At 39.2% G+C, this 13,834-nt stretch overlaps 1 protein-coding gene across 4 annotated transcripts in view; it reads right to left on the bottom strand.

The window, feature by feature from the left end:
* Window positions 1-13,834, bottom strand: part of Supt3h (SPT3 homolog, SAGA and STAGA complex component) — a 353,506-nt gene that overhangs the window by 64,847 nt on the left and 274,825 nt on the right. For all 4 annotated transcript variants that reach the window (XM_031348370.1, XM_031348369.1, XM_031348372.1 and 1 more), the window contains 3 exons: window positions 12,905-13,012; window positions 9,702-9,872; window positions 2,063-2,173 (listed from right to left, as the gene is read on the bottom strand). In XM_031348370.1, coding sequence (XP_031204230.1) covers window positions 2,063-2,173; window positions 9,702-9,872; window positions 12,905-13,012 — 390 coding nt within the window. The remainder of the gene's footprint in view (window positions 1-2,062; window positions 2,174-9,701; window positions 9,873-12,904; window positions 13,013-13,834) is intronic.

Raw genomic sequence — 13,834 nt, 5'->3', positions numbered from 1 at the left:
GGGGATTGTTGGTCGGGAGGGCCAGGAAGGAAAGAGTTGGGGGAGGTGAAAGAATATGATCAAAATATATTGTATGGAAAAATTCAATAAAAATTAAAAGATATACATTAGTTTAGGTTCAGATCTAGCTCAAAGCAATTTTTGTCTAATAAACACATAACCAATACTCTTTTTAACACTAATGATGCCGTATGGAAATGTTTAATTACAATGCACCTGGAAAGCAGAACAAGTAGTCCATGGCCTGGATGCTCACTCTCAGCTACTATCAGAGCAGATGAGGAACTTCACAGGAAGCCAAGATCCCTGCCTCGCCCCAGAGGATAACCTCAGCTACAAGGTCTGCTCTCTCCTCACAGGCCTAAGGAGCAGCCCAGTCCTCAAGGCTGGACATGCTGATTCTATTTTGTCTGAGTCACAGGGTCAGGTAGACAGTTTCATGGTATAATTCTAACACATAAGTCTGCCTTTTAAGATGAAAATCTATCTCCTTAAATTGAGCTGATATGCGGGCTATGTATATCAGCACTGTGGCCATTCTAGCACACATACTTCTTGCATACATACTTCTTATACCCAGAAGACTATGAAGACAGGAGATGAGGTAACTCTGCTCTGTAATGTCCACTCAGAATACCTACAGGTATTTTAACCTGCTGTAGCAGTGACCCTCTTGAAGCTGTAGCACAAGGTGGCCAGGAGGTGGTTAGCCTCTTTAGCACTGCAGGCTGTGTCCTGAATCTTCATGCAGAGGCTGAGAAGGTTACCTCCGTGGTTACTTAGCTTCAAGCTCAAGCACAGCTCACAGAAGGAAAGACTGAAAATGGTTCATATAAAACCAGTGCTACAGATATGAAAGCCAGAGAAGCTGTCCACTTAGTGATGACCAGTTCCCATGTGTAATGCCTACATCTGTTTTAGCTTCTCCTGATATCTGAGTAGAAAAAACACATTATCCCCCTGAGCTTGTATAGGATCAGGTAACTTTCTGTGGAGCTAGAGGATGAAAGAATAAAATTCCACATATATACATGATTATAACCTAAATAGCTAACTGTACCCCTAGAAGCAAGCCCCTTTAGTTGTCTTAAATGCTGATGCAGAATCCCAGCTCTCCAAAGTCTGGGCCACAACAGGCTTTTCAGCATAACCCAAAACACCTTGCAAGTGCATGACAGCTCATCCTGTGATGACTGCAAACATATTCTACCCTGCCATTCCATGCAGGCGTGTGCACACACATACCTGAATATATATGTGTGTGTATATATATATATATCAATCAGAGTTTTTGGAATGGTGTATTACTTAGCTTTATAAGAGAATAAAATCTTAACACACTATAATACAGATGAACCTTGAAAACACTATGCAAATTGAGCCCCCTTTCTGAAGGTCAAACCCATTTCTTAGAAGTAGAGAGGGAGATGGACACACTTCCATTAACATAAATAAAGATATAGGCAAGGCTATAAGATGAGCATTCACTTAGAACTCATACACAAACACACTCACTCTTAAGGCTGCTGAAATGTCAAGTCTTCAGCTCTCCATTAAAAACAAGCCCTGATTATAAGCCTTCAAATTATTTAAAGATGTGAAAGCCTGTCTGCAGTTGAGCCCTGTTCAAAGCCAGCACAGAAATCATTTCTTCTTCTTCCAACTCAAAGTATGTTTAGGAAAAGGACATCTGATAGAAGTGGCTGTGCCAGTCCAACCGACTCTAAATACAAAATGCTTCTAGCAACGTTTGGATACATATAATTTGACAAAAAAGTTTTGTAAACTTAAGCTTTGAAAAAATAGAAACTATAAGCTCCAACAAAAAGCTTAATATGTAATTGAAAGAAAATAATATTTTGTAGAAAAAAGTTGCCCTTCCAAAAAGAGACAAAAATGACTAACTTTTATTTCCCAAGAGAATTATGCTACTTTTATACAACAAAATTACAGCTGCCACAAATTGCTTTCAACAATTCCATCGCTTCTTCATTTGACCACTTGAAAATCAAGATTCTTTCAGATTATAAATATAACTTTTTATAACTCTGTTATTACGCACTGTGAATGGGGAGAGAGGGCCAATCTTGTGGCCGTAGCGTCGAATCGCCTCTCTGATGTGGCAGGGCTGGATGGCATCGCTGTGAGCCTCGACACCACAGGCCGCAGTGCTCTGGGACAGAAAAACACATAAATTGTTACTAAATCAAAAACACACAACAGAACTACAGTGTATAAAATATGAAAATAAACCTTTATAAAATGGACCATTTTCCCCTTAGGCTGCACATCACTGTCGCCATATACTTCATCTAAAAAGAAAGTTCCATTAACAAATCAAAGATGACCTTCCCATGACCCTGGCAGAGCAGACCCACCAAATACAGTTTTTATGCCTCCAATATTTCACCCTAGCTTGTACGTCAGGTAAGAGAGCACAACCACTTGTGAGCTGGTGAAAAGTGTCACGGGGGCTTGTTGCAAGACCCACAGGAAGCTCTTTTTTCTTGAAAAAAGAAAAAAGCTTAAACATTTATTATTATAAATGTTTCTTGGGAGATTCTTGGGCATATTTCTGAAATGACTTGAGAAGTGAATTTAAAATGAAAAATGTAAACTGGCCACATATTTGTCATATTGGCAACTGTCATAGAAGACCATTTAATTTGATTCCTAATATTTTACGTGTCCTTGGGATAAAGTAAAATAAAACCTTCCTATTTTATCCCATCTATGAAAGGCATGCTTGAAATCACAAAAAGACACAAGGGAAAGATTATAAACAATGAGAGCATTAATACAACTTCAAGAAACTATACATATATGTACATATATATATATACATATATACATACATACATATATGTCTATATGTGTATCTGTATGCATATATATATACATATGTGTATATATATGTGTGTATGTATATATGTATGTGTGATATAGTTTCAAACTATTAAAATGCCTTGTGAACTCTCAATGAATAAGAAGGCAGTGAGCTCTTCTAGTCTGGCTGTAAGGCCCAGCTACTTTGGGTCCAGATCACAGTCTATCTGCTACCAGCTCTATCAGTATCTCTAGGTATTAGACACTTTTTTCCATCTGAAAATTAGGATAGTAATTCTGAGCACTTTATAGGATGGCTATGGAAAATAAATGAACTGAAATACAAGTCATGCAGAGTTATGGTGACATGCTAGAATGCTATTATTAGGATCAGATTATTTTTTAAGGATCAAAAATAGGATCACCAGGTACTTGACCCAGTGAGCACTGAAAGCTAACTGAGGCAACAGGCATCAGCCCATCAACTATTCTAAGAGAAAGAACTATCCCGTCAGTCTCCATGTTACTGTAAATGTGTTTTAGAACCCATTCATAGCCACCCAGTTAACATCATTTGTTTTCCTGACCTACAATTACTGCTGCAATGTTTTGGATCCTTTTTACACATTTGCCATCATAACTCCTCATAGGGAATATAACTCTGTGTGTAGACCCTCTGAGGATCACAGTTTCAGAAGATCTTACCAAAATCAAAAGGCACAGCTTTGATGCAGCAATTTTACCTTTAAGAAGTTTCTTAATGATGTATTTATATGAGTACAAAATCATATGTATAAACACATGCACGAAGAGTTAATCTACTGCTGTTTGGGTTGATAACCAAAGGCTTACCAGTAGGACTAGACAAATAAAATATGATACAGGCATTCGAACAACAGAGATGACACCCTTTATAGAGCCTTCTGGAATCATTCCCACAGTGCAATCCTAAGATACTTCATATGAAAAATGACAAGATGCTGTGTTGCTGCTTATTGAAAAGAAAGATTGAATAGTGCTTATCCGTTTAGGCATGGACCATCTCTGTGAGGGTTCAGTGACTATAAAACCAGGGCTCTCCCGCAGGGTAAGTGGCCAGCTAGAAGATGGGACAGAGAAATACTTACTTTTCATTATAATTCTTCCTTGAAATTTGAAAATACACTTTCAATCTATGTACAAATTAGTAAAACAATGAAAGCTCCTGCCAAACAAAAATATCTATCTGCTAGTTCTCCAAGCTGAACTAAAGAAGACTTATTATATAAAACAAACCAGCTCTTGACTATTTTGTAACAGAGATGGAACAAGCCATGAAGACTCTCTCTCTACCTCTTCTGTGTCCACATCAACATGGACTAAGATAACTTCTTAACCTCACTTTGACAATGATATAAAAGAATAAAGTATTGGAGTGTTTCTCAATTCTCAATCCATTTCATTTCACTCTTTGAATATATACAAATAAAATGCAACCGCTGGGCCCTCAGATGAAGGCAATGCCTCTTCAGTGTGTCCGTCTTGCTTTTTGCCTTACACATCTGTCTGCATAGCTCATGCCTGTCAAGGAGGTGCAGCACCATCTCCGCTTGTGCGAATGTATGTGAGTACTGAGGTGAATTTCGATTCTCTAGAGAAAATCTTCCAGTGGGAACTCAAGAGGAAGAAACAGACACCCAGCTCAGTATCTATGTGCTAAGTGAAGTCCTAAGCCGTTCCTAAGGACAATTCCCCTGTGGTATTCCCCTAAATTCACTGTTTCCTGTTTGCAAATTGGATTTAGTTTTTATTTCTTAACTCGTGGTAAAGGCAAGAATTCTGCTAAGTTCACCAACAAATTTGGTTCTGTTTGTACAAGGTTTTGCCCTGAATCTCTTAACTTTGCAATGGCCATCAGATAGGACCTGGGAACACTCAAATAGTGACTCTATGGTCTGAATCTGCCTGTCTGCTCCAGATTTCTATGCTGAGATCTTACTGTCCAATGGCTTAGGAGGTAAAACAGTTATGAGGGTGGAACCTTTGTTCCTACCCCTATATGAGGTTAGAAGACTCTGTGCATGAAACCACATGTACACATTCACTAGTCAATGAATTTGCCAGCACCTTAAATTTGGATTCTCTAGCCTCTGGAATATAAAAAACACATTTCTCTTGTTTTAAGCCATAAGGTTTATAGAATTTTGTTGTAGTAGCCTAAATGGACTATGGCAGAACCTCTCCTTGCTAATTAAAAAAAAATTACTTATTTTTATTTTATGAGTATAGGTGTTTTGCTTGCATAGTCTGTGTCCCACAAGCTTGCAGTGCCAGCAGCAGCCAGAAGGGGGTGTCATATCCCCTGGAAATGAGTTATCAGAGGGCTGTTAGTGGCCATGTGTTGCTGAGGTTTGAACCTGGTCCTCTGTAAGACTCACCAGTGCTCTTAACCACTGAGCCATCTCCAACCCTTCTGACTGCTATTTGTAAATGTGGAAACAATATACACTGAATCATGCTATCCTTAAAAGAATCAAGTTAACTTTACCTTTATAACAATTAGAAGCATACTTTTTGTGAAAATGCCATTCAATTTTCCATTTTACCAAGTGCATGCTCACCTGCCTTTATCAATAGCTGCTAACATTAATGAAGTTACTACGTGCATTTCTACATTATCTTGGTTTGCCCATTGAGATCATTCTAATGTTTTCCTTGTAATGTTTTCCCATTTCAACACGGACCTTATGTCAATATTCAGTTTCTTACCAAGGTGCTTAGGATGTGTTCACATTAAAGATTTATTCCATATTTAGAAATTATAATTAGTAGTGTTTCTAGTACTTTCTAATCTTCTTCAAAGTTGTTTAGGAAGAATAACACTGAAGGTATTTGTTCTCTGTTACCAAGAACTGTGTATATGCCACAAACACATGCAGAGTGTTAGGTTTATTCACCTGTTCACTCTTCCATTCTTATCATGCCCATTTCCAGAAGAGAGATCAGCACCCTGTGACAAACACGGGGTACTGTTGCCTGCAGCACATTAGAGAGGTGTCTGCGGGCTCAACACTGAGGCTTCACTCCTTCAGGGCTGCGGTAAAGCCTCACGTCAGGTCCTCTTCCTCTAGGCTGCATTCATACGCCAACTGTGTATTTTTCATGTCTTATGTTTCTTCACCCAGGGATTGATGCCAAACAGTGGATGCTCGAGCATTAGAGGGAGTCCTCCACATTCCCCACGACTCTCGCCCCTCCCTTGGTCTTGGTAGTTACCACTGCAAAGATCCCTTAGCAGCTTGAAATCTCAACTGTGGTGGATGGAAATCATTAATATATAGAAACTCCTGTTGGCCCTGGATCTCTAGAGGTGCCTGTGGCTGTTCTGATTCTTGTAAGATGAAAAGCTCTGGACAAGGTAAAGAATGGCCCCCTTGTTTCTCAATCGTCCCCTCCTTTAGAGTAAGTCAGGGTTTAAGGGCCTTGAGTCTCAGGCAACTGTTTCTTACTCCCTCTCCAGCTACACGAGTCCATGAGATCTTATGCTACATTTGAAAGCTCTCCTAAAAAGAAGCATAGTGAAAGCTTAGGGTCCTCATGCCCACCCACCCACCATGTGGTCTATATCGGGCGCTTTCCCTGGGCTGCTGTGCTCATTCATGACCCTCTCAGATTCTCATCCTGTTGAGATTTGAGGCCAGGGTGGATACACTTTGGCCCAAAGTCATAGTATTAATAGTAATTAATAGTAATAATTTTCTCATCTCAGTTTTGGGGAGATGGCTATGGTTAGGATGAAAACTCTATGCAATTAGGAAAAGTTTATCTTGAATTATGAATATTGAAACTGAAATATAATCCAGGCAAAGATAGGAAGGAATCACTGAATTTAAAAATTCATTTTTTTTTTTTGTTTTTTTTTTGTTTTTTTGAGACAGGGTTTCTCTGTATAGCCCTGGCTGTCCTGGAACTCACTCTGGAGACCAGGCTAGTCTTGAACTCAGAAATCCACCTGTCTCTGCCTCCCAAGTGCTGGGATTAAAGGCATGCATCACCACCGCCTGAAAATCCAAATATTTTAAATATCATCTTCTCTTAACTTCTCCAATGTTTACCCCATTTAATTAGCAGGAGTAAAGACAAAGACCATCTCCAAGGTTAGATAAACCACAAAGATCTTTTAATTTCTGTTATACAATGCTTAGAGTATATATTATTTGTAATTTACCTATTGAACATGACACTATATTTTTTTTAATATGAGACATATTGTGAAAGATACACACATTATGAAACATTGCCTCACTAACATTAATTATTATTTTTTGGTGAGCATGCAACTTTCACATTATTCAAAATATTTTTTTCTCATCTTTTTATTTTTTATTGGTTAGTTTATTTATTTACATTTTAAATGTTATCCTCCTTCCCAGTTTCCCCTCCACAAGTCCCTCCTCCCCCCTGCCACTTTTAACTATAGCCAATTTCTGTACAAATTGTCTCTTGAAATTTATTCCTCTTATCTGGTAATTCCACATCTCTGAGAGAATATATTATTTTTCCATATAAAGAACTGCACAATTATGCCACCATAACTGATGGTGAGAAATTTTCAGTGAGAAAATGACAACATATACAAGTGGCTGATGATAGAAAGTTATGTGTAGATATATATAGAGAAATAGTGATCCTAATGTGAAAAATTATTAGTTCTAATATGAATGATTTCCACTTTAGGAGAAATAAGATACAGAGTAGAAAACCTAGACTGTGAAATACTCCAAATTTAATAGTTTTAGTAAGATCAAGAAAGAAGTGTTTAAATACTCAAGTGAAAAAATTCCTAGAATTTCCAAAATGTATAAAGAATTATTCTGCATATGTACAATTATGAAGTTAATTATGGTTCATTTTCACATGCTTTAGAAAGTATGTAGAGAACTGTGCATCATAGGAGAGCAATGATATACATATGTTGATTAAGAATCTAAAACAGTGGATGCCAAGAGAGTGGAATGGAAAAATTCAAATATTGAAAGACAAATCAATCAACCTAGATTCTATAGTGAAATATGTTTCAGGAATAAAATAACAGATACTTTCAGAAAAACGGAAACTAAACAAACTATCACTTGCCAGTCTGCACCTAATCTGAGTTGAATTGACAGAGACACCCCAAGGCTGAGAACAGCACTGACTTTAAGGCAATAGTAATCAAGATGAACCACTGACAAAGACCTCAGATACAACAGTGAGACAGCTAGAAGCCTGAAAAAGCCATCTAGCTGTGCAGCCACCTGACTTAGAACAAAGCTACCATGGTTCTGAGCGACTAGGAAGCCATGCATCAAAACAGAGAGCTGGGGCTGGAGGGGCTGCTCAGGGCTTAGGAGCACTAGGTACTCCTCTAGAAGACCCAGGCTGCATTCTCAGCACCCTTACAGCAGCTCTCAAAGGTCTGTAACTACAGTTCCCGGGGATCCCTCACCCACTTCTGGCCTTCAATGGCACTGCATGTGTGTGATCCACACACAGATATACATGTAGGGAAAACCCACATACACAAAAACTAATTTTAAAAAAGTCCTGCATATGTCCTCAGCTTATACAGCATATTGTATAAGTTACTTTGATAACACTAATAGGACTATATGTAAAATCTAAGGCCATAAAGCCTACAGAAGGAGATGAGACAATCATTATGACCCAGAAGCTGGAATGAGTTAGATTTCATCAGAAATTCAACTTATCTTCATTAAAAGATACTGTAACAGGGCAGGCAGGTGCGGTAGCACAGACACAGCCCTTGAGAGGCTGAGGCAGGAAGACCATGAGGTCAGCATGAGAGTCAAATTGAAACCCTATCTTTAAAAAGCTACCATTAAGACAATCAACAGTAAGCCACAAACTGAGAAAATGCATGAAAGCAGCAACCAACCTAGGACACATACAGAATTCTGACCAGCTGGTACTACCCTCTCCCACACACAATTGCTCACCACTGCACATGTATTAGAACCACTGATAGCAGCAGGCAGGGAGAGACGGGGATCGGGGATTCGGGGATTGGGGGATGTGGGTGGGGGAGGTAGAGGGAGGAGGGGGGGAACTGTAGGATGGGTAAAGGAATCACCAGATGGATTTAATAAAGGTTTGCATAGTAATTACAATAAAATGTCAACTGTATTTATAGACTTTAGGTACAGTGTTAACACTAGAATTCTCCTAACTTCTCTTTTTATAATAGAAAAAAAAAAACCTAGCATCTTGTTTTATGCATAGTGTTAGAATGCAGTTCAAAATAGAGTCATGTGAGATTTCTAAGTGTTTGTAAGAAAACCTCAAGAAACCAAGACAAGAGTCTTGTGACCTCAGTTTCTTCAAAACCATGAAATTGTTCCTTGATAAGGCTTTTGTGCCCCTCCCAGGTGAAGAGGACAGGAGTGAGTTTACTTCAGATCATTCATTACCACTGGTTATCGTTATTTGTTGATATGCCTCAGGAAAACATGTTTTGGCCCACCGTGGGCAGCTTGTCCTGTGGCTGTGCACTTTACTGCTGTGGTTTCCTCTTAGCTCTCCCAGCATAAACTGTCTGATGTTCTGAATAAAGTTAGCAATTGCATGAGACTTGGCTTATCTTATTTATCAGCTCCATCCTCCCAGGTCCCACCACCTTTAGAGTGGTAAACAGTATACAACAGTTCTTTCAGATCTGACTAGAATCTATTGACTATGGGTATCTATAAACTGGCTGCTGCTTAAATTTTTAGCTGTGAGGGAAAAAAACCCAGCACATTCTTCATATCTCTAAAAAAAATTTCTGAGTCTCTCTACTCTTTATTAAACAAGAAAGAAAGAAAGACAGAAATACAGATAAAGAGAAAGGCACTGACCTTTTTCCTCTTCCTCTGCTTGGTTTTGGCAGAGTCTTGTCCTGTGCTCCCATTCCCCAGGGAACCAGATACAGCTCTACCTGAATGCTGTGATCCAGAAGAGGGAGCTGTTGGTGTAGGAGGAGGTGTGTTCTCAGGAGAGTCCGGGCTGGACTTCAAACAGGAGGACCCCTGCACAAACACATATGGCTCTGAGATGAACTGACCTCCTAGCAACAGGAGGTCAAACTGCCATTTGTTTTTAATACTATCTATAGCTTAAATATTTACTCTTATCTATTCTGTCTTTCCCCTAAAGTTCTAGTCATAGTACTTTTTAATCTAATTATTCAGACAAAAATAAAAATTCTTCAACCATTGCTTCTGAAAATTCTGTTAACTCTGTAGGATACCCATATTTCTACAAGGACTTTTCCTGAAGAGTCTCATTTACACATTCCTCATTCTACTAATCACACTAACCATAGCTCTATATGGACCAATCATTCTCTATTATGCAGTGAAAAACTTTGCAGACCCTTGGCCAATTCAGGTATGAGTCTCAACAGTATTTCCACGACCAGACTGTACAGACACACCATCAAACAAGAAGGAATAAAGCTGATTTTGGTTGAATATCTTTTGTCCCAAATGCTTGGGATCAGTTTTGTTTCAGATCTTGGAATTTTGAAAATATATTTAATATATCTGTATAACTTCTGGGGATCATGTCTACATGTGTGTAAACTATATGCTGAAAAAAGATCTAGTCCATGTAAGCCTTACATTTGCTAGTCTAGTGTCAGGAAACCAAGCTTAGCCAGCTTAGTTCTGTAGGCAGTTAGTGTTTAAGGACAATGCCTCTTTACATAAGATGAACCGAGACAACCTGGTGATTCATTACAATACACTGTAATTCCACTGATGTGGGATTTTCCAAAAGCATCTCTTTGAACTTATCTCCCTGTAGCCAAGATCCCTGAGTTAGTCTTTGAAAATTCTAAGTAGTCTATACAATTAGAGCTTCCTACTAGCTCTCTTTAATGAGTTTCTTAGTTTCCTCAGTTACCCTTTCCCATCCCTCATTCAACTGTTCTTTTGCTGCCTCTGAGGCAAGAACATTCTTTCTTCCTCTCCCTCACCAGTTCTCATACCTTCAGCACTTTGATTCTAACTAAAGCATTCACATGCATGCAACACAGAGGTTTATTTTAATTCTCTTGGTTGCTCATTTGGAAGTCAGTGTACACTAAGTCAACTACTATGCTTGTTCACATACTTGCTTGTTTGCTTTACAAATCATTTGATCTCCCTGGACCCAACACCTATCATTCTCCAGATGCCCTGCTGGCCCATATTTGGCACGATCCTTCATGTTGGCTGCTGATTTGCAATGCTGATGAGTGAGAATTCTGCCTTAGCAGGGTACTATCTCTGTGTTTTATCAGGTAATAAAAGGCAGGAAGGAATACAGTCTCCATGAATGTCTACTTTGACTACCAGTCACAGGGGAGACAGGGTGGATGCCAGGCCAGGGAAAAGCTTGAGGCTGACACTGACAGTCTGTTAGGATGCTCTCTGAGAATCCTGCTCCAGCCTCCCAGAGAGCCCAGGAAACCCAGTACACATAGGACAGTTTTTTTCAACTGCTCTTTAGCTGGGAAGAGCGCCTGTGGTTGTTGAGCAGTTGCCCGGGGCGGCTCGGCCACCCTGGAGAACCAAGCAAGAGGGATGGGGATGTTGGGGGTGTTTTCTGAAGCTTGCAAGCAATCACTTGAATGTTAAGGGAAAACTAGGTTGTTATGTTCACAGTAAATTTCCTCAATTAGAAATGTTACAACAAATTTGTCTGATGTTAATGGAAAGCACACCATACATATACTCATAAAGCATCAAAGACATTGCAAAGGGCGCTCTTTGACATCATAATTGGGGTTTGAAACATAAAGAAAATAAAGAGTGTTTAATCAACTAAGTAAGCTTTAGGAACTTTTAAAAGCATGGTGACTGATAATGATGTATGACCTTTTTAATGGGTATAAACATTTCAATCCCGACTTGGATTTCAAGCCAATATGGTTCTCCAAAGGCTATGAAGAGAAGTTAGGTTGACTCCTGCCTTGTTAATAAGATGCTATATGGGCATATGTTATAGTATAGTTCTACACATCGTAGCAAAGAATTGATAACTTGGGGGCCACAGTGAGTCTGTAGACTAACAGAATGGCTCTGAACAAAAGTTACACTTAGAAAGTTAAATAGAAATAAAAGCATGCCCAGAAAGGGATTTACAGGATTTCTCAGACACCCAAAGAGGTCCTTGGCAAAAAACACATCCCAAGTACATCTTAGAAATGATTTGAGCTACCACCCTCACCCACAGACAGTAATAGGAAGTAGACTGTGCTACTAAATGGGTTTTGCCGTGTTCAGGTTATACATTTCAGCCAGCTTGTTCTAAACTCACTCTGTAAGTATACATGCAGATGTGAGCCTAACCCTTCTTCTCTATGGTCATTATCATGAATGATAGGGAAGTGCTGTTTTTGTTATTTAGAAACTCAAATATTGGCAAATGTATTCAACATATTTGGCTTCATTTCTGGTTGTCAGGCACATGGTGTTAGTAGAGAATATTTTAGAAACTGAAAGTGGTGCACAGTTATACAAAAGGTTACACCTGGTGAGACTTTCCAGTCCCTACAGAAAATGTCCTATCAGTACAAAACAGATCTGACAAGAGGGGCCAATCACCAAACTGAAGATATATGGAGCTGTGCCAATGTAAATTGTTGAAATAAATTGGCAAATGAAATACAAAGTTATGAATAACTGATAGGAATCATTATGTGATAATAATCTCCCTTCCAGCTCTCTCTGGAGTCTCTGGATCTCCTGCATGCTAAGCAAGAATTGTACCATTGATTTACAGCCCCATCCCAGTTCTTCTCTTCACATATCTCAAAGTAAAACATGTCCTGCAATCATTCATTTGCCACTTAAGGGTTAGGAAAGACAATGGGGCCAAAGGGTGAAGAAGGTCATCCTATCAAGTGGTTCCTCAGATTGGCGCAGCAAACGCTCAATAATTATTTGTGTAAATGGTCAATGTATTTAGAGTCTCCAAGGAAAGACTGTGTAGTCCTACATAATCTTTTCAAAGTCCTAATGTAAACAAGTAACAAAAGCACAGCCGTGCTCTCGTCAGATTTTCTGATACTCACCTCAGCGGAGTTGTGGTACTGAATGAAAGTTGCAGAAATGGCATGGCTGAAGGGGTCCCCTGCCTTGGACACCATATCTTGCCTCACAAGAAGAGCCAGATCCACCAACTGAGGAACAGAGTAATAGATATAAAGTCACACAGCTGGAAATAACCATCAGTGTATCACAGAAGAGGCACTCAGTAACATGCCCAGTACTGATATTAATACTGTCTCCCAGCCATTCTGGACATGAGCACAGCCTCTCACTGACTGGTAGTTGAACCAACTCACAATCACAAATGACATGTTTGATTTTCTAAGGGAGCAGTTTTCAAACTTCATTTTGTTATCAACAGTCAGTGGCATTTTAAATATTGATTTCTGGGCTGTGAGCCCTGAGATTCTAGGCTAGTCTAGAGATTTCCAATCTCAAAGGGGTCTGTCTAACAAGAGGCTGATCCTGCATACAGAGTGAGCTACACCTGGAGTGTCATGATCCTACATCTGAATATTTCCAGAGAGCAGAAGGCTTCAGAGACTTTGAAAGTCTCTTGTTTCAGAGCTCAGAAATAAGCTCTAGAACAAGTCCATTGAGGATGTAAGAGTTCAACATGAATTCCATAACTAGTTAGGATAAAGTTGAAGGAACAGATGTTTTAAATACATTTGTATTAATTCACTGAGAATTTCATACATGCAAACAATGTATTTAGTTCATGTTCACTCCCAACTCTTCTAACTCCTCCCAGATCTATTTCTTCTTTCCTCACCCCCTCTTTGTTTTAATAATCCCAGTCTCCTGGGAGTGGGGCCACCCACTGGAGCATGTTTAACCTATTGGGACTATAACCTTAAATAAAACTGATTCACCATCAATTGTCCATAACTTTTCAGGGAGGAGTGGGGAATGTGAGTCCCTCCACACCTCAAGCTGGAACGTAAACTAGA

Source organism: Mastomys coucha, unplaced genomic scaffold (assembly GCF_008632895.1).
Source record: "Mastomys coucha isolate ucsf_1 unplaced genomic scaffold, UCSF_Mcou_1 pScaffold3, whole genome shotgun sequence".
Lineage (NCBI taxonomy): Eukaryota > Metazoa > Chordata > Mammalia > Rodentia > Muridae > Mastomys > Mastomys coucha.
Note: the sequence above shows the minus strand (reverse complement) of the source record. Positions and strands in the feature narration are given on the sequence as shown.